Below are 15,582 nucleotides of genomic sequence, written 5' to 3' on the forward strand. Positions count from 1 at the left end.
TGACAGTTATGAGTATGAAAGAACGGGAGCCTTGGGTTGAAAAGCATGGTGTTCATGCATGCGGAATTTTCAGCTAAAAGCCTACAAAGTAGTGGCAATAATTAATCAATCATCGTGGAGTGCACGATGAAATTAAAAAAAATATTTTTAGAATATACTGCTGGTTGGACAATGAGATGAAATTAAAAAATTTTCAGGCGGTGGTTTGACAATGAGATGAAATTAAAAAATTATCACGGAACTTGAAGGAAGGTTCATGGCATCGATTTATTCTACAGAGTCACGCACATTTGGTTCAATAATTGTTTTCATCCGAATCAAAATCTCTCTCTAATCAATTCAACTGTTTCTGTTGATTATGGCTTCTTCTTCTCGAAACAACAAGAAGTATGATGTTTTTGTTAGTTTCAGAGGAGAGGACACCCGAGACAACTTTACTAGCCATCTCTATTCTGCTCTGTGTCGACAAAATATCCAAACTTTCATTGATGACCAACTTAACAGAGGAGATGAAATTTCGGAGTCACTTGTGACTGCAATTGAAGCATCAGCCATTTCAGTTATCGTCTTCTCAGAAGGGTATGCATCTTCCAGATGGTGTCTCGATGAACTTGTCAAGATCCTCAAGTGCAAGAAAGAGTATGCACAGATCGTGATTCCGGTTTTCTATCGGGTTGATCCATCAGACGTGAGAAACCAAACTGGGAGTTTTGGGGATTCATTTTCGAAGCTTGAAGAAAGATTAAAGGAGAATACTGAGAAGCTACGGAGTTGGAGGAAAGCTTTGAAGGAAGCAGCCAGTTTGTCTGGCTTTCATTCTCTTAACATCAGGTGAAAAGTTACTTTTAATTTCGCATACTAATATTCAACACTGTAAATAAAATTCACGCAGCACTCTTAGTTAAATTTCCAGATGCTAAACTACACTTTTAAATTTTTTCATGCATCAAATTCTAGACTTCTTGAACTTCCCCACTTTTGAACTCCTATAAAAGAATTTTTCCAGAATTAATAACAAAAGCTCCAGAAGTTTACAATATATTTTAACAAAATTAATGGTGTTCTGTCGTTTTTTAATCAATTTCAATCTCTTACTCATATACCATTAGGAAAAAAAAAATCTCTTCCACATATAACATATTCCCGTCATTAAGAAATTTGAACCAGTGTTTCATCCACAGATTCCTTATTTGCATAAATGGACAATAAAATATTCCTCAGTGTTTCCCTACAGCACCAAGATATGCACATCATAGAGTTTTTTTTTTAATTTTGACTCTAGTGTATTGGGATAATGAACAATGGACTGAATAGAGAGAAGAGAAAATACCTTTGTTTCACACGCTCAAATATAGCAGAAGCAATTGGCCTTTGCTTCAACAAAAAATCAATGAACCAAAGCAATGGTAACAATAGCTTGATTCTCCAATCATCAACAATTGCCTTGTTGTTCATGCCACCAGCACAATTCAACAGAACAAGCCCTTGAACAAGGGTTTGACTAGATTCTTATGGTAGAAAATATAGCAGGTTTATCGTAAACCATAGATACCAAAAAGGATAATTAGGGCCAAGTGTTTCTTTGCAAGCAAGTTGAAGAATCTCTGATGTCCAAGGGGAAGTTAAAATAAATATACCTGAGGCAGCAATAACACAAGCTAGGCTTCCAACAGAGTTACCTATAAGCACAGTTGGCTTCTTAACAACTTCATCCAGGAAATCCAATATTAGCTGTATCAGTGAATCTCACTCAAGTTAGCAAGGAAAATAACTAAAGGTCAAGCGATTGATGACAAAAGATCCAACTTCTGGCTAGGGAACATTGCATACCTGAGCCCATCCCTCCATGGTATATGAATAACCAGCTGGCTTATCTGAAGCACCAAATCCAAGAAGGTCAATTGCATAAACCGTGTAGCTCTTTGCCAGGGTGCCAATATTCCTGAAATTACCTCAGAGATGACAAGAAAAATATCAATTCCTCACATTATTTAATAGGATAAAGGAATGGTGCACAAGCAAATTTTCATTCCCCTTTTCAACGGAGCAGTAAAATGAATACTTTTTCACTAGATTAAGAATCGGAAAATGGAAGAAGCCTATATCCATAAAAGGGTAATATGAAATGGAACCCTGAAACTCAGATCACCGGTTTGTCATCATCTAGGTGCATGGAATAGAACTAGGTGTTAATGCCAATGCACCAGGAAATAACGAATAGATTTACCTTCATTATTCTTTTGCTTCATTCATCTTAATTAATTATTAGAAGTATAACACATATAAATGCATCCCTGAACTTCATAATACATAACAGAGTCAGAGATATTACATACATAAGGGCATGACATGCTCCATACCAAAAAAAAAATATAGTCGAAAATGACCCCCATTATGGTGACTGAAAAAAGAAAATAAAAGAAGAAAATATTTGCCGAACACAATAGTAGCACCTAAGAAGTCCTACTTAAGAGGCTTCATACCCTGCACAAATTGGAAAGTTTTCTAAAATTTTCATGTTTCAAATGAAGATTGTCCATTAAAAAAAAACAAGGATAACCCAGAAACTATCCAACCATCAATAACATGAAACTTTTGTAATTCTGGTAAAGTGAATGAGAAGCAGAACATACATTTCACGTAATAATGAAGATACTGTTGATGCCGAAATCCGGATAAGTTGATCGAATCTCAGATCCCTGCATCAGCATTGAATTTGTTTGGTGGGAAGTTGATGATTAGTTAGCACCATTAGCAGATTTTCTATGAGCAGATGTTCTGTGAGCAGACAACCCATGAGCAGATAACCCGTGAGCAGACGATCCATGAGCAGACGACCCATGAGCAGACGATCCATGAGCAAATAACCCATGAGCAGACGTTCCATGAGCAGATAATTCATGAGCAGAGAACTCATGAGCAGATAACCCGTGAGCAGACGATCCATGAGCAAATAACCCATGAGCAGACGATCCATGAGCAGATAACATGTGAGCCTGTGAACACAACCAACAGTCAGGAGGTGCCGGAAGTTTTTCCGGCGAGAACCCTCCGACGCTCAAGTCAGCGATTCGGGTCTTACTTGGAAAAACCCATACCACAATTCATGTGGCTTAATTATGATTGCTTTAAACAAAAAGCTTTTAAGTAAATTTAAAGGAAAAGAATTCAAAATAATCAATCTTAAAGAAATCACAGGCGAAAGAGAAATTTCTCAGTGGTAGAGAGAGAAAAAGGTCCAATGGGTTCAGTTGCTTAGAGAGAGAGAGAGAGAAAGAGAGAGAGAGAGAAAGAGCTCAAAGACCCCCTTTCCTTTCCCTTCCTAGGGTTTTTATAGGAAACTATAGCGGTTTTCATCCACTCTCCTAGAATTATTAAGAAAACTATTAATTTTCAGCCCACTAAGAATATGGTCCCTAATATTTCGGAGAAAATGTTTTGCCTGAATCGTGCTTTCTGGTAATTTCCTGGTCGAGGTGACCAATAACATCCTGGTTGAGGTGATGTGCTCGAGGTCACCACATATTATTCTGGTCGAGGTGACCAATAATATCCTGGTCGAGGTGGTGTGCTCGAGGTCACCACATATTATTCTGGTCGAGGTGACCAATAATATCCTGGTCGAGGTGGTGAGCTCGAGGTCACCACATATTATTCTGGTCGAGGTGACCAATAATATCCTGGTCGAGGTGGTGTGCTCGAGGTCACCACATATTATCCTGGTCGAGGTGACCAATAATATCCTGGTCGAGGTGGTGTGCTCGAGGTCACCACATATTATTCTGGTCGAGGTGACCAATAATATCCTGGTCGAGGTGATGTGCTCGAGGTCACCACATATTATTCTAGTCGAGGTGACCAATAATATCCTCGTCGAGGTGATCTGCTCAACCATTTGCTCGCTTTTACTCTGGAGGAGAGCATGATAATGTATGAGCAAACACCTTTATCTTGGTCACCCTATTTCATTCCCTAAACACCAGTCCCCCAGTTTCTAGTGTTGAGAGTGAACGAATCAAGACTGGAAACTTTGGTAGTTTGCTCGCCTTCGCTTGGTTGAGCAGATCTTTGCATGCTTGGCTTCCTGTCTTGCCATAAAACAGGCTTTGAGACTTTGGAGCCTTTGCACGCCTTAGGAATTTTTATAACACTTGAGGGTCTGCTCGCCTTCGCTTGGTCAAGCAGATCTTGCCACGTTTGGCTTTTGGTCTCGCCATAAAACAGGCTTTGAGACTTGGTGAGCCTTTGCATGCCTTAGGAATTTTTATAACACTTGAGGGTCTGCTCGCCTTCGTTTGGTCGAGCATATCCCGGCACTCTTGGCTTCTGGTCTCACCATAAAACAGGCTTTGAGACTTGGTGAGCCTTTGCATGCCTTAGGAATTTTTATAACACTTGAGGGTCTGCTCACCTTCGCTTGGTTGAGCAGATCCTGGCACGCTTGGCTTCTGGTCTCGCCATAAACAGGCTTTGAGACTTGGTGAGCCTTTGCATGCCTTAGTAAATTTTATAACACTTGAGGGTCTGCTCACCTTCGCTTGGTCGAGCAGATCCTGGCACGCTTGGCTTCTGGTCTCGCCATAAACAGGCTTTGAGTTTGGGCAAGAGTCCAACGCAACCCAACTAAAACCATTTTAATTTGATTTTAGTTTGGGTTGACTTAGGCTTTGATAAATTCACATGTTCTATACCATAATTAAAATAAAGTATTATTTGTCATACATTTTATACATTAAACACATAGTGAAGGAAAAAAGTTTCAAAAATTCAGTGGCAGCAAACGTCCTCTCTGCAATCTTTGTGGGCAACGCATACGTGGTATCTTCACTAATAAGTGTTGAATCTTTAGCTTCAAAGGAAAGAAACTAAAAAGGGTAGGGATATTTCCACCCCATTACTTTTTAAATTTACCCACTTCTAGAAAATAATTATAATGAATTCACAATATTTTTTTAAAAATACAAATTAATAAAAATTTTGTATAGTTAATCAATTAAATCCTTCTATTATTTTTTTACTAGATTTCTTTGAGTATATTTGATCATAAACTTGATATAAATTTTACTTTACTATTTTAGTATTATGATATAAAAAGGCCAAATTGTACAATAAACACGGGTTATTGTATCTAATAATTTAGGTATTTAATTATGTGAACTAATATTTTTAAATGAAATTTAACTATTATTTTCACTATCTTACGTGTAAATGATGTAAATTTGACAAGCTAATAATTTACATGAGTATTGTGCCATAAAGCCATTATGTTTGTTTAATTAATGTTTTATAATCATACTAATAAAGTAGTATTAGAAATAATGAATTTGGTGTAAAATTAGAAAATATTGAAGTTAAAGAATTAGTTTTACCTTATAAAGATAAAATAATCAATTTAGACTTATGTCAAATCAATCTTTATGATCAAATATAATAACAAAATTTAAGTCACAAAAAGTAAATTAAAATAGATTTGTTAATTTGTTCTCCAAAGTTCAAAATGAGTAAAAGGAATTAGACTTCGTATTTAGGAAATAAATTTACTGAATAGAAATACTTTTAGTATATATTATTTATTTTTCATTCAAACATTTTCTCATTTCAGCAAAGGTCACAAAAATTTACTTATTTAATTTAAATGTAAATGCCTAAAAATTAGATATAAGTTATTAAAAAAAACTAATTAATTTTTTTTTAAAGTTAGACTTCATATGTTTAACAATCAACCCTAAGGCTAATGAAAAAGAGCTATTAAAACAAAAAAAAAAAGAATAATTTTGAAACTAAATACAATTAATTGAGAGATGAGGACGGATAAGATAAATTCAGAGATAAAAATTAAATTATCACCCTACTTATTGCTGGCAGTTATGAGCATTAAAGCACAGAAGCACGTGTGTTGAAAAGTATGGTGTTCGTGTGGAATTTTCAGCTAAAAGTCTACAAGGCAGTTGAATTAATCTGAGGTAGCGTTTACTTTTTGGATTGGAGTGAGAATCTTAGGATTGGGAGTGTGGAGTGGGAGTGGGAGTAGGTTGTTTACTTGCACTGGAATAGAATCATGGAATGGAGATCAGAATCAAATTTATGTGTTTACTTTGCCTTGGATTGGGAGTAAATAGTTTCAAATTGCAATTTTATCCTTATGTAAAGAATTATAGTTTTTAATTACAAATTTAATAAAAAATATATTTAATGAATAAACATTTATTTTATTATATTTGTAAATTTATAATAATTATTAATATTCTTAATTATGAACATCAATTTTTTTTAATTTTAATTATATAAATTAAAAATTGTTGATAAGGGCAATATAAATGAAATATTTTTACTATTAACATAGTATGAAATTAATATTTTCTTAGAATAAACTATTTATTAGTATTAATTATTAATATTAAATAAATATAATACTATTATTTTTAAATAAATATAATAATATTATATTTTCAAATAAAGATTGTATATAGTTATATTATTAATTCTCTATTAATATAATAATATTATTTTAAAGTAAATTAAACTTAGAATCAAACCCAATTATTATTTAGTTAAATATAATAATATTATTTAAATATTTATTAAATATAGTTATAGTAAATTTAATAAAAAGAAGGGTAAATATAAAATGAAACATTATTTTATTTTATATAATTATATTAAATTTATTAATATAATATTATTTAATACAAAATTAATATTTTCTTAGAATAAACTATTTATTATTATTAATTATTAATATTAAATAATAGTACGATTATTTTTAAAATAAATATAAAGATAGCATATATTTATTAATTCTCTATTAATATAATAATATTATTTTAAAGTAATTTTAACTTATAATCAATGTAAATTATTATTTAGTTAAATATAATAAAATTATTTAAATAAATATAATTATAAATTATTTTATTTTATTAAATTAAATTAAAAACAAAGGGTAGAAAAGGGAGAGGTATGAGTGGATCCCCATGGGAGTCCCACTCCCACTCTCCACTCCAAAAATGAGTGGGGTCCACGGAATGAGATTCACAATCTCTCTTTATTTTGTTGAAGTAAACACGGGAGTAGGAGGAATCTACACTCCTCACTCCCACTCCAGAAAGTAAACACTGTCTCAATCATCGTGGAGTGCACGGTGGTTGGACAATGAGATGAAATTGAAAAATTATCACGGAAACTGAAGGAAGGGGCATGGCATCGATTTATTCTACAGAGTCACGCACATTTGGTTCAATAATTGTTTTCATCCGAATCAAAATCTCTCTCTCATCAATTCAACTGTTTCTGTTGATTATGGCTTCTTCTTCTCGAAACAACAAGAAGTATGATGTTTTTGTTAGTTTCAGAGGAGAGGAAACCCGCGACAACTTTACTAGCCATCTCTATTCTGCTCTGTGTCGACAAAATATCCAAACTTTCATTGATCACCAACTTAACAGAGGAGATGAAATTTCGGAGTCACTTGTGAATGCAATTGAAGCATCAGCCATTTCAGTTATCGTCTTCTCTGAATCATACGCTTCTTCTAGATGGTGTCTCGATGAACTTGTAAAGATCCTCGACTGCAAGAAGGAGTATGCACAGATTGTGATTCCGGTTTTCTATCAGGTTGATCCATCAGACGTGAGAAACCAAACTGGGAGTTTTGGAGATTCATTTTCGAAGCTTGAAGAAAGATTAAAGGAGAATACTGAGAAGCTGCAGAGTTGGAGGAATGCTTTGAAGGAAGCAGCAAGTTTGTGTGGATTTCATTCTCCTAACATCAGTTGAAAAGTTAAACCTTTAATTTCTCATACTAATATTTAACAATAAATAAAATTCACGCAGCGCTCTTAGTTAAATTTCCGGATGCTAAACTACAATTTTAAAAATTTTTTAGCATCAAATTCTAGACTTCCTGACTTCCCCACTTTTGTGCTCATATAAAATAATTTTGACATAATTAATAATAAAAGCGCGAGAATTTTACAATTTTTATATAGCAAAATTAGTGGTGCTCTGTAGTTTTTCAAGCATTTTCAACCTCTCACTCATATACCACCATTAAAAAAAAAATCACTCATATTCCTGTAACTTAAGAGTTATCAATTTATTGTGAGATTGTAGACTTATAGTGATATATATTAATTTCAATAGAAAAACTAACAATCTACCTTATTTCATATTTAATACAAATTCCTCCTATTAATTTGAAGTTACTTTGGCTAATTTTATGTATTTGCTAGGTGTGAGTCGGAACTTACAAATGAAGTTGTTAATCACATTTTGAAGAGATTGGATGAAGTGTTTCAGCCCCGTGATAACAAAAACCAGCTGGTTGGAGTGGAATCAACAGTTGAGGAAATTGAATCCCTATTAGGTGTTGAGTCGAAAGATGTTTACGCTTTAGGGATTTGGGGCATTGGTGGTATAGGCAAAACAGCAATTACTAGAGCTATTTTCGACAAAATCTCGGGTGATTTTGAAGGTTCTTGCTTCCTCGAAAATGTTAGAGATGAGTCACAAAGACTAGGAGGATTAGCTTGCTTACGACAAAAACTTCTTTCAAATTTATTGAAGGATAAAAATGCGATGCCTTATATTGACCTCAATTTTAGAAGGCTCAGCCGCATGAAGGTTCTGATTGTTTTTGATGATGTGACTTGCTTCAGCCAATTGGAATCTTTAATTGGAAGTCTTGATTGGTTGACGCCTGTGAGTCGAATCATAATAACCACCAGAAATAAACAAGTGCTTAGAAATTGGGGGGTGAGGAAAATATATGAGATGGGGCCATTAGAGTATCATCACGATCTTGAGCTTTTTATTCGACATGCCTTCAAACGAAACCATCCTGATGTTGGTTACGAGAAACTTTCAAGCAAGGTAATGAAATATGCTCAAGGTGTTCCTTTAGCTATTAAAGTTTTGGGTTGCTTTCTATATAAAAGGGAAAAAGAAGTCTGGGAAAGTGCAATAAATAAATTGCAAAGTATCCTCCACCCAAGTATCCTAGAGGTATTAAAAATAAGTTACGATGGTTTGGACGATAAGGAGAAAAATATTTTCCTTGATGTTGCTTGTTTCTTTCAAGGCGAGGGTGTAAATCTGGTAGTGAAATTCTTTAATGCAAGCGGTTTCTACCCAGAAATAGGAATAAGTATTCTCGTCGATAAATCTCTCATTGTTATTGATTCATACAGCAAGATAACAATGCATGATTTACTACAAAAATTGGGTCGGGAAATTGTTCGACAAGAATCAATTAATCCTGAAAACCGCAGTAGGCTGTGGCATCATGAGGATACCTATGAAGTTCTTACACATAATACGGTAATCATTTTGTTGTGGATTATTATTTTGGAATATTATAGCATTTACAAACTTGATATAATATATATATATATATATATATATATACGCGCTCGAACCGATGAGCCTTGGAATTAATAGCAGTGTGACGATGATTAGGCAAAAAAAACAATAATGGTTAAATGATGTAACAATAAATTATAAATGCCATGACAACTTGTGTGATCGTTTGTAAGCCTAATTTATATATCAACTTGTGTACTATACATACAGAATTTTTATGTTAAATATTACGTGTGATATTATGTTTCTTTGTGCATTTGCAATTGAGAGTTTAGCTGCCGAGCAATAACCATAAACATGGATTATTGAAATTTGATTCCTGTAATGGCAGAGAGCCCCACTCCTATCCCACCTCAACTCTACTCAAGAATAAATAAACGTTGAATTAATAACTAAGCTACCTCTAATCGTGAATTAATGACAAACTTACCCCAAAAAATTGTCTTGGTTGGGTTGAGGTGCGATTCATTGGTGGAATATACATATCATTTTTCATTTAATTTTAACTTTATTCTTTTTTTTTTAAATTAAATTTTAGGGGACAGAAAAAATTGAGGGCATTTGTTTGGATATGTCAAAAGTAAAAGATATCCATCTAAATCCCAATACTTTCACAAAGATGCGTAAGTTGAGATTTCTAAAATTCTATAGCTCATCATTCAATGGAGAGAACAAATGTAAGGTGTCTTATTTGCAAGACCACGGATTTGCTGAAGTGAAGTATTTTTACTGGCATGGATATCCGTTGAAGTCATTGCCTTCAAACCTTAATGCAGAGAAGCTTTTGTTTCTCGAACTGCCTGGTAGCGACATTGAACAACTTTGCGATGGTGTGAAGGTATGTATATCTTGATATATATGTGCAATCTTTCAATAATAACGTTAAATTATCATACATGGTAATGATTTTGTGTTGGCTTCTTTTTGATCGAGCAGCGTCATGGTAAGTTAAACCAGATAATCCATGCTGCCTGCAAGAAGCTAATTGCCAAAATTCCAAGCCCCACGTTGATTCCACATCCGAACAATCTAGTTGCCTTGAATCTAACAGGTAGCAAAAGCCTGAAAAGTCTTCCAGCTAGAATATTTAATTTGGAATTTCTTATCGAACTTGATCTTTCGGGTTGTTCAAAACTGAAGAGGCTTCCAGACATCTCATCTGGTAACATAAGCCGGCTATATTTAAGTGGAACTGCAATTGAAGAACTGCCCTCATCATTTGAGCTTCTACTTAGGCTTTCGTGGCTGGACCTTTCAGATTGTAAAATGCTTAAGAGTCTCCCAAGCAGCCTATGTAAGTTGAAATCTCTTGGAGTTCTTGATCTCCATGGTTGCTCAAATCTTCAGAGATTGCCTGAACGTCTTGGCCAGTTATCGTCGCCAATATTGTTGAATCTAGTGAAAACCAATATTGAGAAGATACCAAAAAGCATTATCCAACTTTTAGTGTTGCGACGCCTGATCTTAAATTATTGTGAGGGGCATTATGAATCCTTATCAAAGCCTCCATTCCTTGTACGATGGTTAGATGCCGATCATTGCCCGATACTGCAATCATTCATAGGTTCATTCTCTAAGTTCTGAATCTTATAAGCAGTGTTTTTTGACCAAAGCAATAACTTTAAATTGGAAGGTAATTCTACTGCAGGAATTATTGAAGATTCTCACATATGGGCCATGTGGCAGCTGCCCGTTGGAAAGAAGTACGGGAAAAGGTGTGTCATAACTCTCTCTCCTTACAATTTATACAACATTTTTTTGTTTAAAATTATGATTTTTTTGGTATAGAGAGGTTGTCCCAAGCAAGGCCATTTCGTACTAGCTGGGAATGAAATTCCAAGGTGGTTTAATTTTCAAAGTGTGGGATCTTTTATAACCTTGGAGATGCCCCCTGATTTCTTCAATAACAATAGAGTACTGGGCTTTGCATTTAGTGCTATTTTAGCATTTTCAGACCGTCATGTAGATTGTGGCAGATGGTTTTCATTTTCTTGTGAGTTCAAAGTAAAAACCACCAAAGATTGTGATCTGCATGACACACGGTTATTTCAGAGCAGAGTTAATTATGTAGAATCAGATCACTTGCATTTGGGGTACTATCTGTTCTGTGAAGAGGATTTCAATGGTTTTTGGAAATGCAATTGAATTCCTGAGGCAGTCCACTTTAATGTTTTTCCACCTTTGGAGTGCCAATGCTGCGGGGTGAAAAAATGTGGGATCCATTTACTTCACACCCCAGATTCTACGAATTCAATGGAAGATCCAAACAGATGTTTCAACTGTAACTAAGAAGACTGATATTTTCATGCATGTATTTTTATTGTAACTGATGCAGCATAAAACATGAGGGCCCAAATAGTTGATTACAGTTGGTGTGTTTTATTAAGTGCTATCAGTGGATTACAGCTGGTGTGTTGAGTGTTATTAGTGAATTACAGTTGGTGTGTTTTATTGAGTGAAATGTAATAGGTGGAGTTGTGTATAAGTACTATAAATATGTGCTAAATCCATTGCAAAAATCATCCAATCTTCAATCAAAATTTGAGTTTTCTCGTTTGAAATTCTAATTCAGAATTTGTTATACCTTTTTTTCTCTTCGTGAAAACACAAGTTAGAGCAACATCTAGCAAACCGCTGCGTCAATTGGTATCAGAACCTTCCTCTGTATCAGGCGGAGCTTTCCTGGTAGCCATATCTTTCGTATCCATCCATTCTCCATCACCATTTTCCATTAAACAAAAAAAAAAATCAAATTGAAACCCTAGACCTAGCCGCCGCCACTGTATTTACCACCACTTCGCAAATATCCAAACCACCTATCTCCACTTCGCAAAAAAAAAAAAAAACAAAGGCGCGAGCATATTGCATCTTGTGTCTTGTGCATAGATTTAAAAAAAAAAAAGTGTGTGAGTTGAAAAGAAAAAGCAACGTGAGTGTGTGTATTTTGTGAAGTGTGCATATTGAACAAAAAAAAAAAAAAGAGAGAGAGTGTGTTTTGTGCTTTGTAGTATCAAAAAAAAAAAGAGAGACGTGAGGAGAAGTGACAAGTTCGAGGCTTGTGTCTTGTGCATTGAATTAAAAAAAAAAGTGTGTTTTGTGCTTTGTGAAGGGAGTATTAAAAAAAAAAAAAAGAGAGAGAGAGACGTGGGGAGTGAGAGAAAAGTAAGGAGAAAAAAAAAAGAGATGAGTGGGTATTAAGGGAAAAAAAAAAGAGTGTGTTGTACTTTGTGCAAGTGTAAGGAATTTAAAAAAAAAATGGTGTGAGTTTTGAAAAAAAAAAAAAGGTGTTGTCATGTGCAGGGAATTAAAAGAAAAAAAGGGGCAGTGAGTTTTGAAAAAAAAATAATAATAAGTGCGTTGTGTATTTTGTTGTTACACGAAATTGAAAAAAGAGAGAGAGATAGGCGTGAATCTTAAAAAAAAGAAAGTGTGAGTGTTTTGTGCATAAGTATTTGTGCATAAATTTTGAGAGTTGTGGGTGTTTTATTAAAAGAGAAAAAAAAACTGTAAAAAGAAAAAAAGGAGGCGTGAGTGAAAAAAAAAAAGGTGTGAATGAAACGTGAGGGTGGAGATAAGTCTTGGGAATTGTAAAGTGTAAAGAGTAATGTGTGTGTGAGTGGGGAAGAGAGATTACACGAGTGAAAAAAAAAATAGTGTGATAAAAAAAGAAAAAGGTTTGAGTGCGAGTTTAGATTTTTTTTCTAGAAAAGGGATAGAATTTAGGAGGAATAATTGCGAGTGAAAAAAAATTAATTAACAAAAAGAGAGGGTTTTTTGGGTAGTTTATTCTATAATTAAAAAAAAAAAACAGAATTGTGTTAGTTTTGTTTTGTATGTATATTTGTTTATTTACTTGAATTGTGAAAAGAAAAAGAAAAAAGAAGCAAAAAAAGCAAAGAAAAAAAAAAGAAGAAAAAAAGAAAAAAAATGTCAGACGAAGAATCCAACCAAGCTATGGGTACATTCGCAACAAAAGAATCAGTTGTTGCACTTGAAACTAGATTACAAAATTTAGAAGTCATGCTTACGAATTTAACTCAACACTTCCTTGGTGGGCAAAACAATAATTTCCAACAACAAAGGCGAGTTGAAGCTAGAGCAGAACCAACACAGCCCAATATTCCTCAAGGAAATTTCAGACTTCACCGGAATCAACTTTTCAACGAAGATTCTAGTGAAGATGATGAAGGTTCGGTGCCACCAGAAAATAACCAAGCGTCTCGGCAAATTGACTACCGAATGAAAATTGAAATTCCACAATTTGATGGCCTATTCATGATTGAGGAATTTCTTGATTGGCTAGCTGAAGTTGAAAAATTCTTTGACTATTGGGGGACTGAAGAGCACATGAAAGTCAAATTGGTGGCCTATCGACTCAAAGGAGGTGCGCTTGCTTGGCGGGATCAATTACAAACAACACGAATTCGACAAGGAAAGCACAAAATTCGAACTTGGCAACGCATGAGAAAATTAATGATTGAGCATTTTCTTCCACCAGATTATGAGCAGACACTTTTCAGTCGGTATCAACATTGTCGGCAAGCCAACCGAATAGTACATGAGTATATTACAGAATTTCACAAGCTTGTTGCATGCGTGGATGTTCGTAAGACTGAAAATCAAAAGATTTCGAGGTTCATTGATGGACTTCGCACTAATATTCAAGATGAAGTATTCAAGCAGTCACATCACACTCTGTCTAGTGCAATACAACTGGCCTTGAAGATTGAAGCACAACTCAACAAAAGAGGCACCCGTATTTGTTGGCGTGAGTTGTAAATTAAGAGATAAATCAGAGAGATTATAGGAGTTAACCAAATCAGAGAGATTTCAGGAATATTCTAGCACTAAAAATCTGTATAGCCCAAAAATAGCATAGCAAATCTCTCTATAAATGTATACAATACCTCTGTAACTTTATGAATGAAAAAATATACTGAAACAAATTGACATGGTATCAGAGAAAGTTACGACCTGGTCCCTTGTTCACGCCCAGTCCTAGGATTTAGCCTCGTATCTACCTATGGCAGCCACCGAAACACCAACCCAGACAGAGGAATCCACCACCGACCGGATTCTCTCTGAATTACTCACCTCCAAGATGGCCGAAGCTCTGTCCAAAGCCCAGGCCCCAACCGTGACCTCAGAACCTGCAGCTCTACCGATTGGCATCAAGTTGGATGGCTCCAACTATGGCTTGTGGTCCCAAGTTGTCGAGATGTACATCTCCGGCAAAGACAAGTTGGGCTACATCAACGGCGAACTGACCCCGCCATCCCCTACCGACCCGTCCTTTCGCAAATGGCACACCGACAACGCCATTGTCAAAGGATGGCTTATCAACTCCATGGATCCGACGTTAATTGGAAACTTTATTCGGTTTCCCACAGCCAAACAGGTGTGGGACTCTGCTGCCACCACCTATTTTGATGGTGGTGATACATCCCAGGTTTATGATCTCCGGCGCTGTGTTTCACGTCTCCGTCAAGCAGGTGGATCCCTGGAAAAATATTACACTAACTTGCAAGGTCTTTGGCGTGAAATTGATTTTCGACGTCCAAATCCAATGGAATGCCCTGCTGATATTCAAAGGTATAATAATCTCCTCCAAGAAGATCGGGTCTCTATTTTTTTGGATGGTCTTGACGACAAGCTGGATAACATCCGGAGTGACGTGCTACATCTACACCCGTTTCCCACCATAGAGCAAGCTTATGCTTATGTCCGTAGAGAGGCTCTTCGTCAGATGGTGATGAACGCAGGTGACCATGAACCCCCTCCAGGAGCAGTGCTTGCTTCGAGAGGCCTCAAGCTTGGGATCCATGGATCGAACCCACAGCATGCTGGAAAATCTAGCTCTAAAGGCCAATCATCATCTGACGGATTAAAATGCACTCCTTGTGGCAATATGAAGCACACACGGGAAAATTGCTTCCAACTGCATGGATATCCGGACTGGTGGCATGAACTCCAAGCCCGAAAGAAACAAGACATTGCTGGTACAAGTACAGGCATAGGCAAGGCTGCTGTAGCAGCAGTCGAACCGTGTCTTTCTCTAATTCCTCAACATAATTTTTCTTCTGTGGATCAAGGTAATCCCTGTCATGCCTTAATTAGTTCTCACTGCAATACCAACCGTGATGATTGGTTACTTGACTCTGGGGCCACAGATCATATGACCTTTGATCCTGCGGATCTTTCTCACTATTCATCCCCACGGCG

At 35.6% G+C, this 15,582-nt stretch overlaps 3 protein-coding genes across 3 annotated transcripts; all 3 read left to right on the forward strand.

The window, feature by feature from the left end:
- Positions 1-240: 240 nt before the first annotated feature.
- Positions 241-9,139, forward strand: LOC112099746 (TMV resistance protein N-like). Its single transcript, XM_024187206.1, has 3 exons — positions 241-831; positions 8,232-8,871; positions 9,134-9,139. Exons 1-3 carry the CDS (start codon positions 359-361, stop codon positions 9,137-9,139), a joined length of 1,119 nt encoding a protein of 372 aa, XP_024042974.1. The 5' UTR covers positions 241-358.
- On the forward strand, positions 7,206-7,845 carry LOC112100330 (TMV resistance protein N-like). The gene has a single exon (XM_024189509.1). The coding sequence runs from the start codon at positions 7,300-7,302 to the stop codon at positions 7,774-7,776; it is 477 nt and encodes a 158-aa protein (XP_024045277.1). The 5' UTR covers positions 7,206-7,299; the 3' UTR covers positions 7,777-7,845.
- Positions 9,140-9,979: 840 nt separating the features above from the next.
- LOC18049628 (disease resistance-like protein CSA1) lies at positions 9,980-11,505 on the forward strand. The gene is made up of 4 exons (XM_024187207.1): positions 9,980-10,198; positions 10,297-10,924; positions 11,009-11,075; positions 11,337-11,505. Exons 1-4 carry the CDS (start codon positions 9,980-9,982, stop codon positions 11,503-11,505), a joined length of 1,083 nt encoding a protein of 360 aa, XP_024042975.1.
- Positions 11,506-15,582: the final 4,077 nt, after the last annotated feature.

The sequence above is a fragment of the Citrus clementina genome, unplaced genomic scaffold (assembly GCF_000493195.1).
Source record: "Citrus clementina cultivar Clemenules unplaced genomic scaffold, Citrus_clementina_v1.0 scaffold_3, whole genome shotgun sequence".
In the NCBI taxonomy this organism is placed as follows: domain Eukaryota; kingdom Viridiplantae; phylum Streptophyta; class Magnoliopsida; order Sapindales; family Rutaceae; genus Citrus; species Citrus x clementina.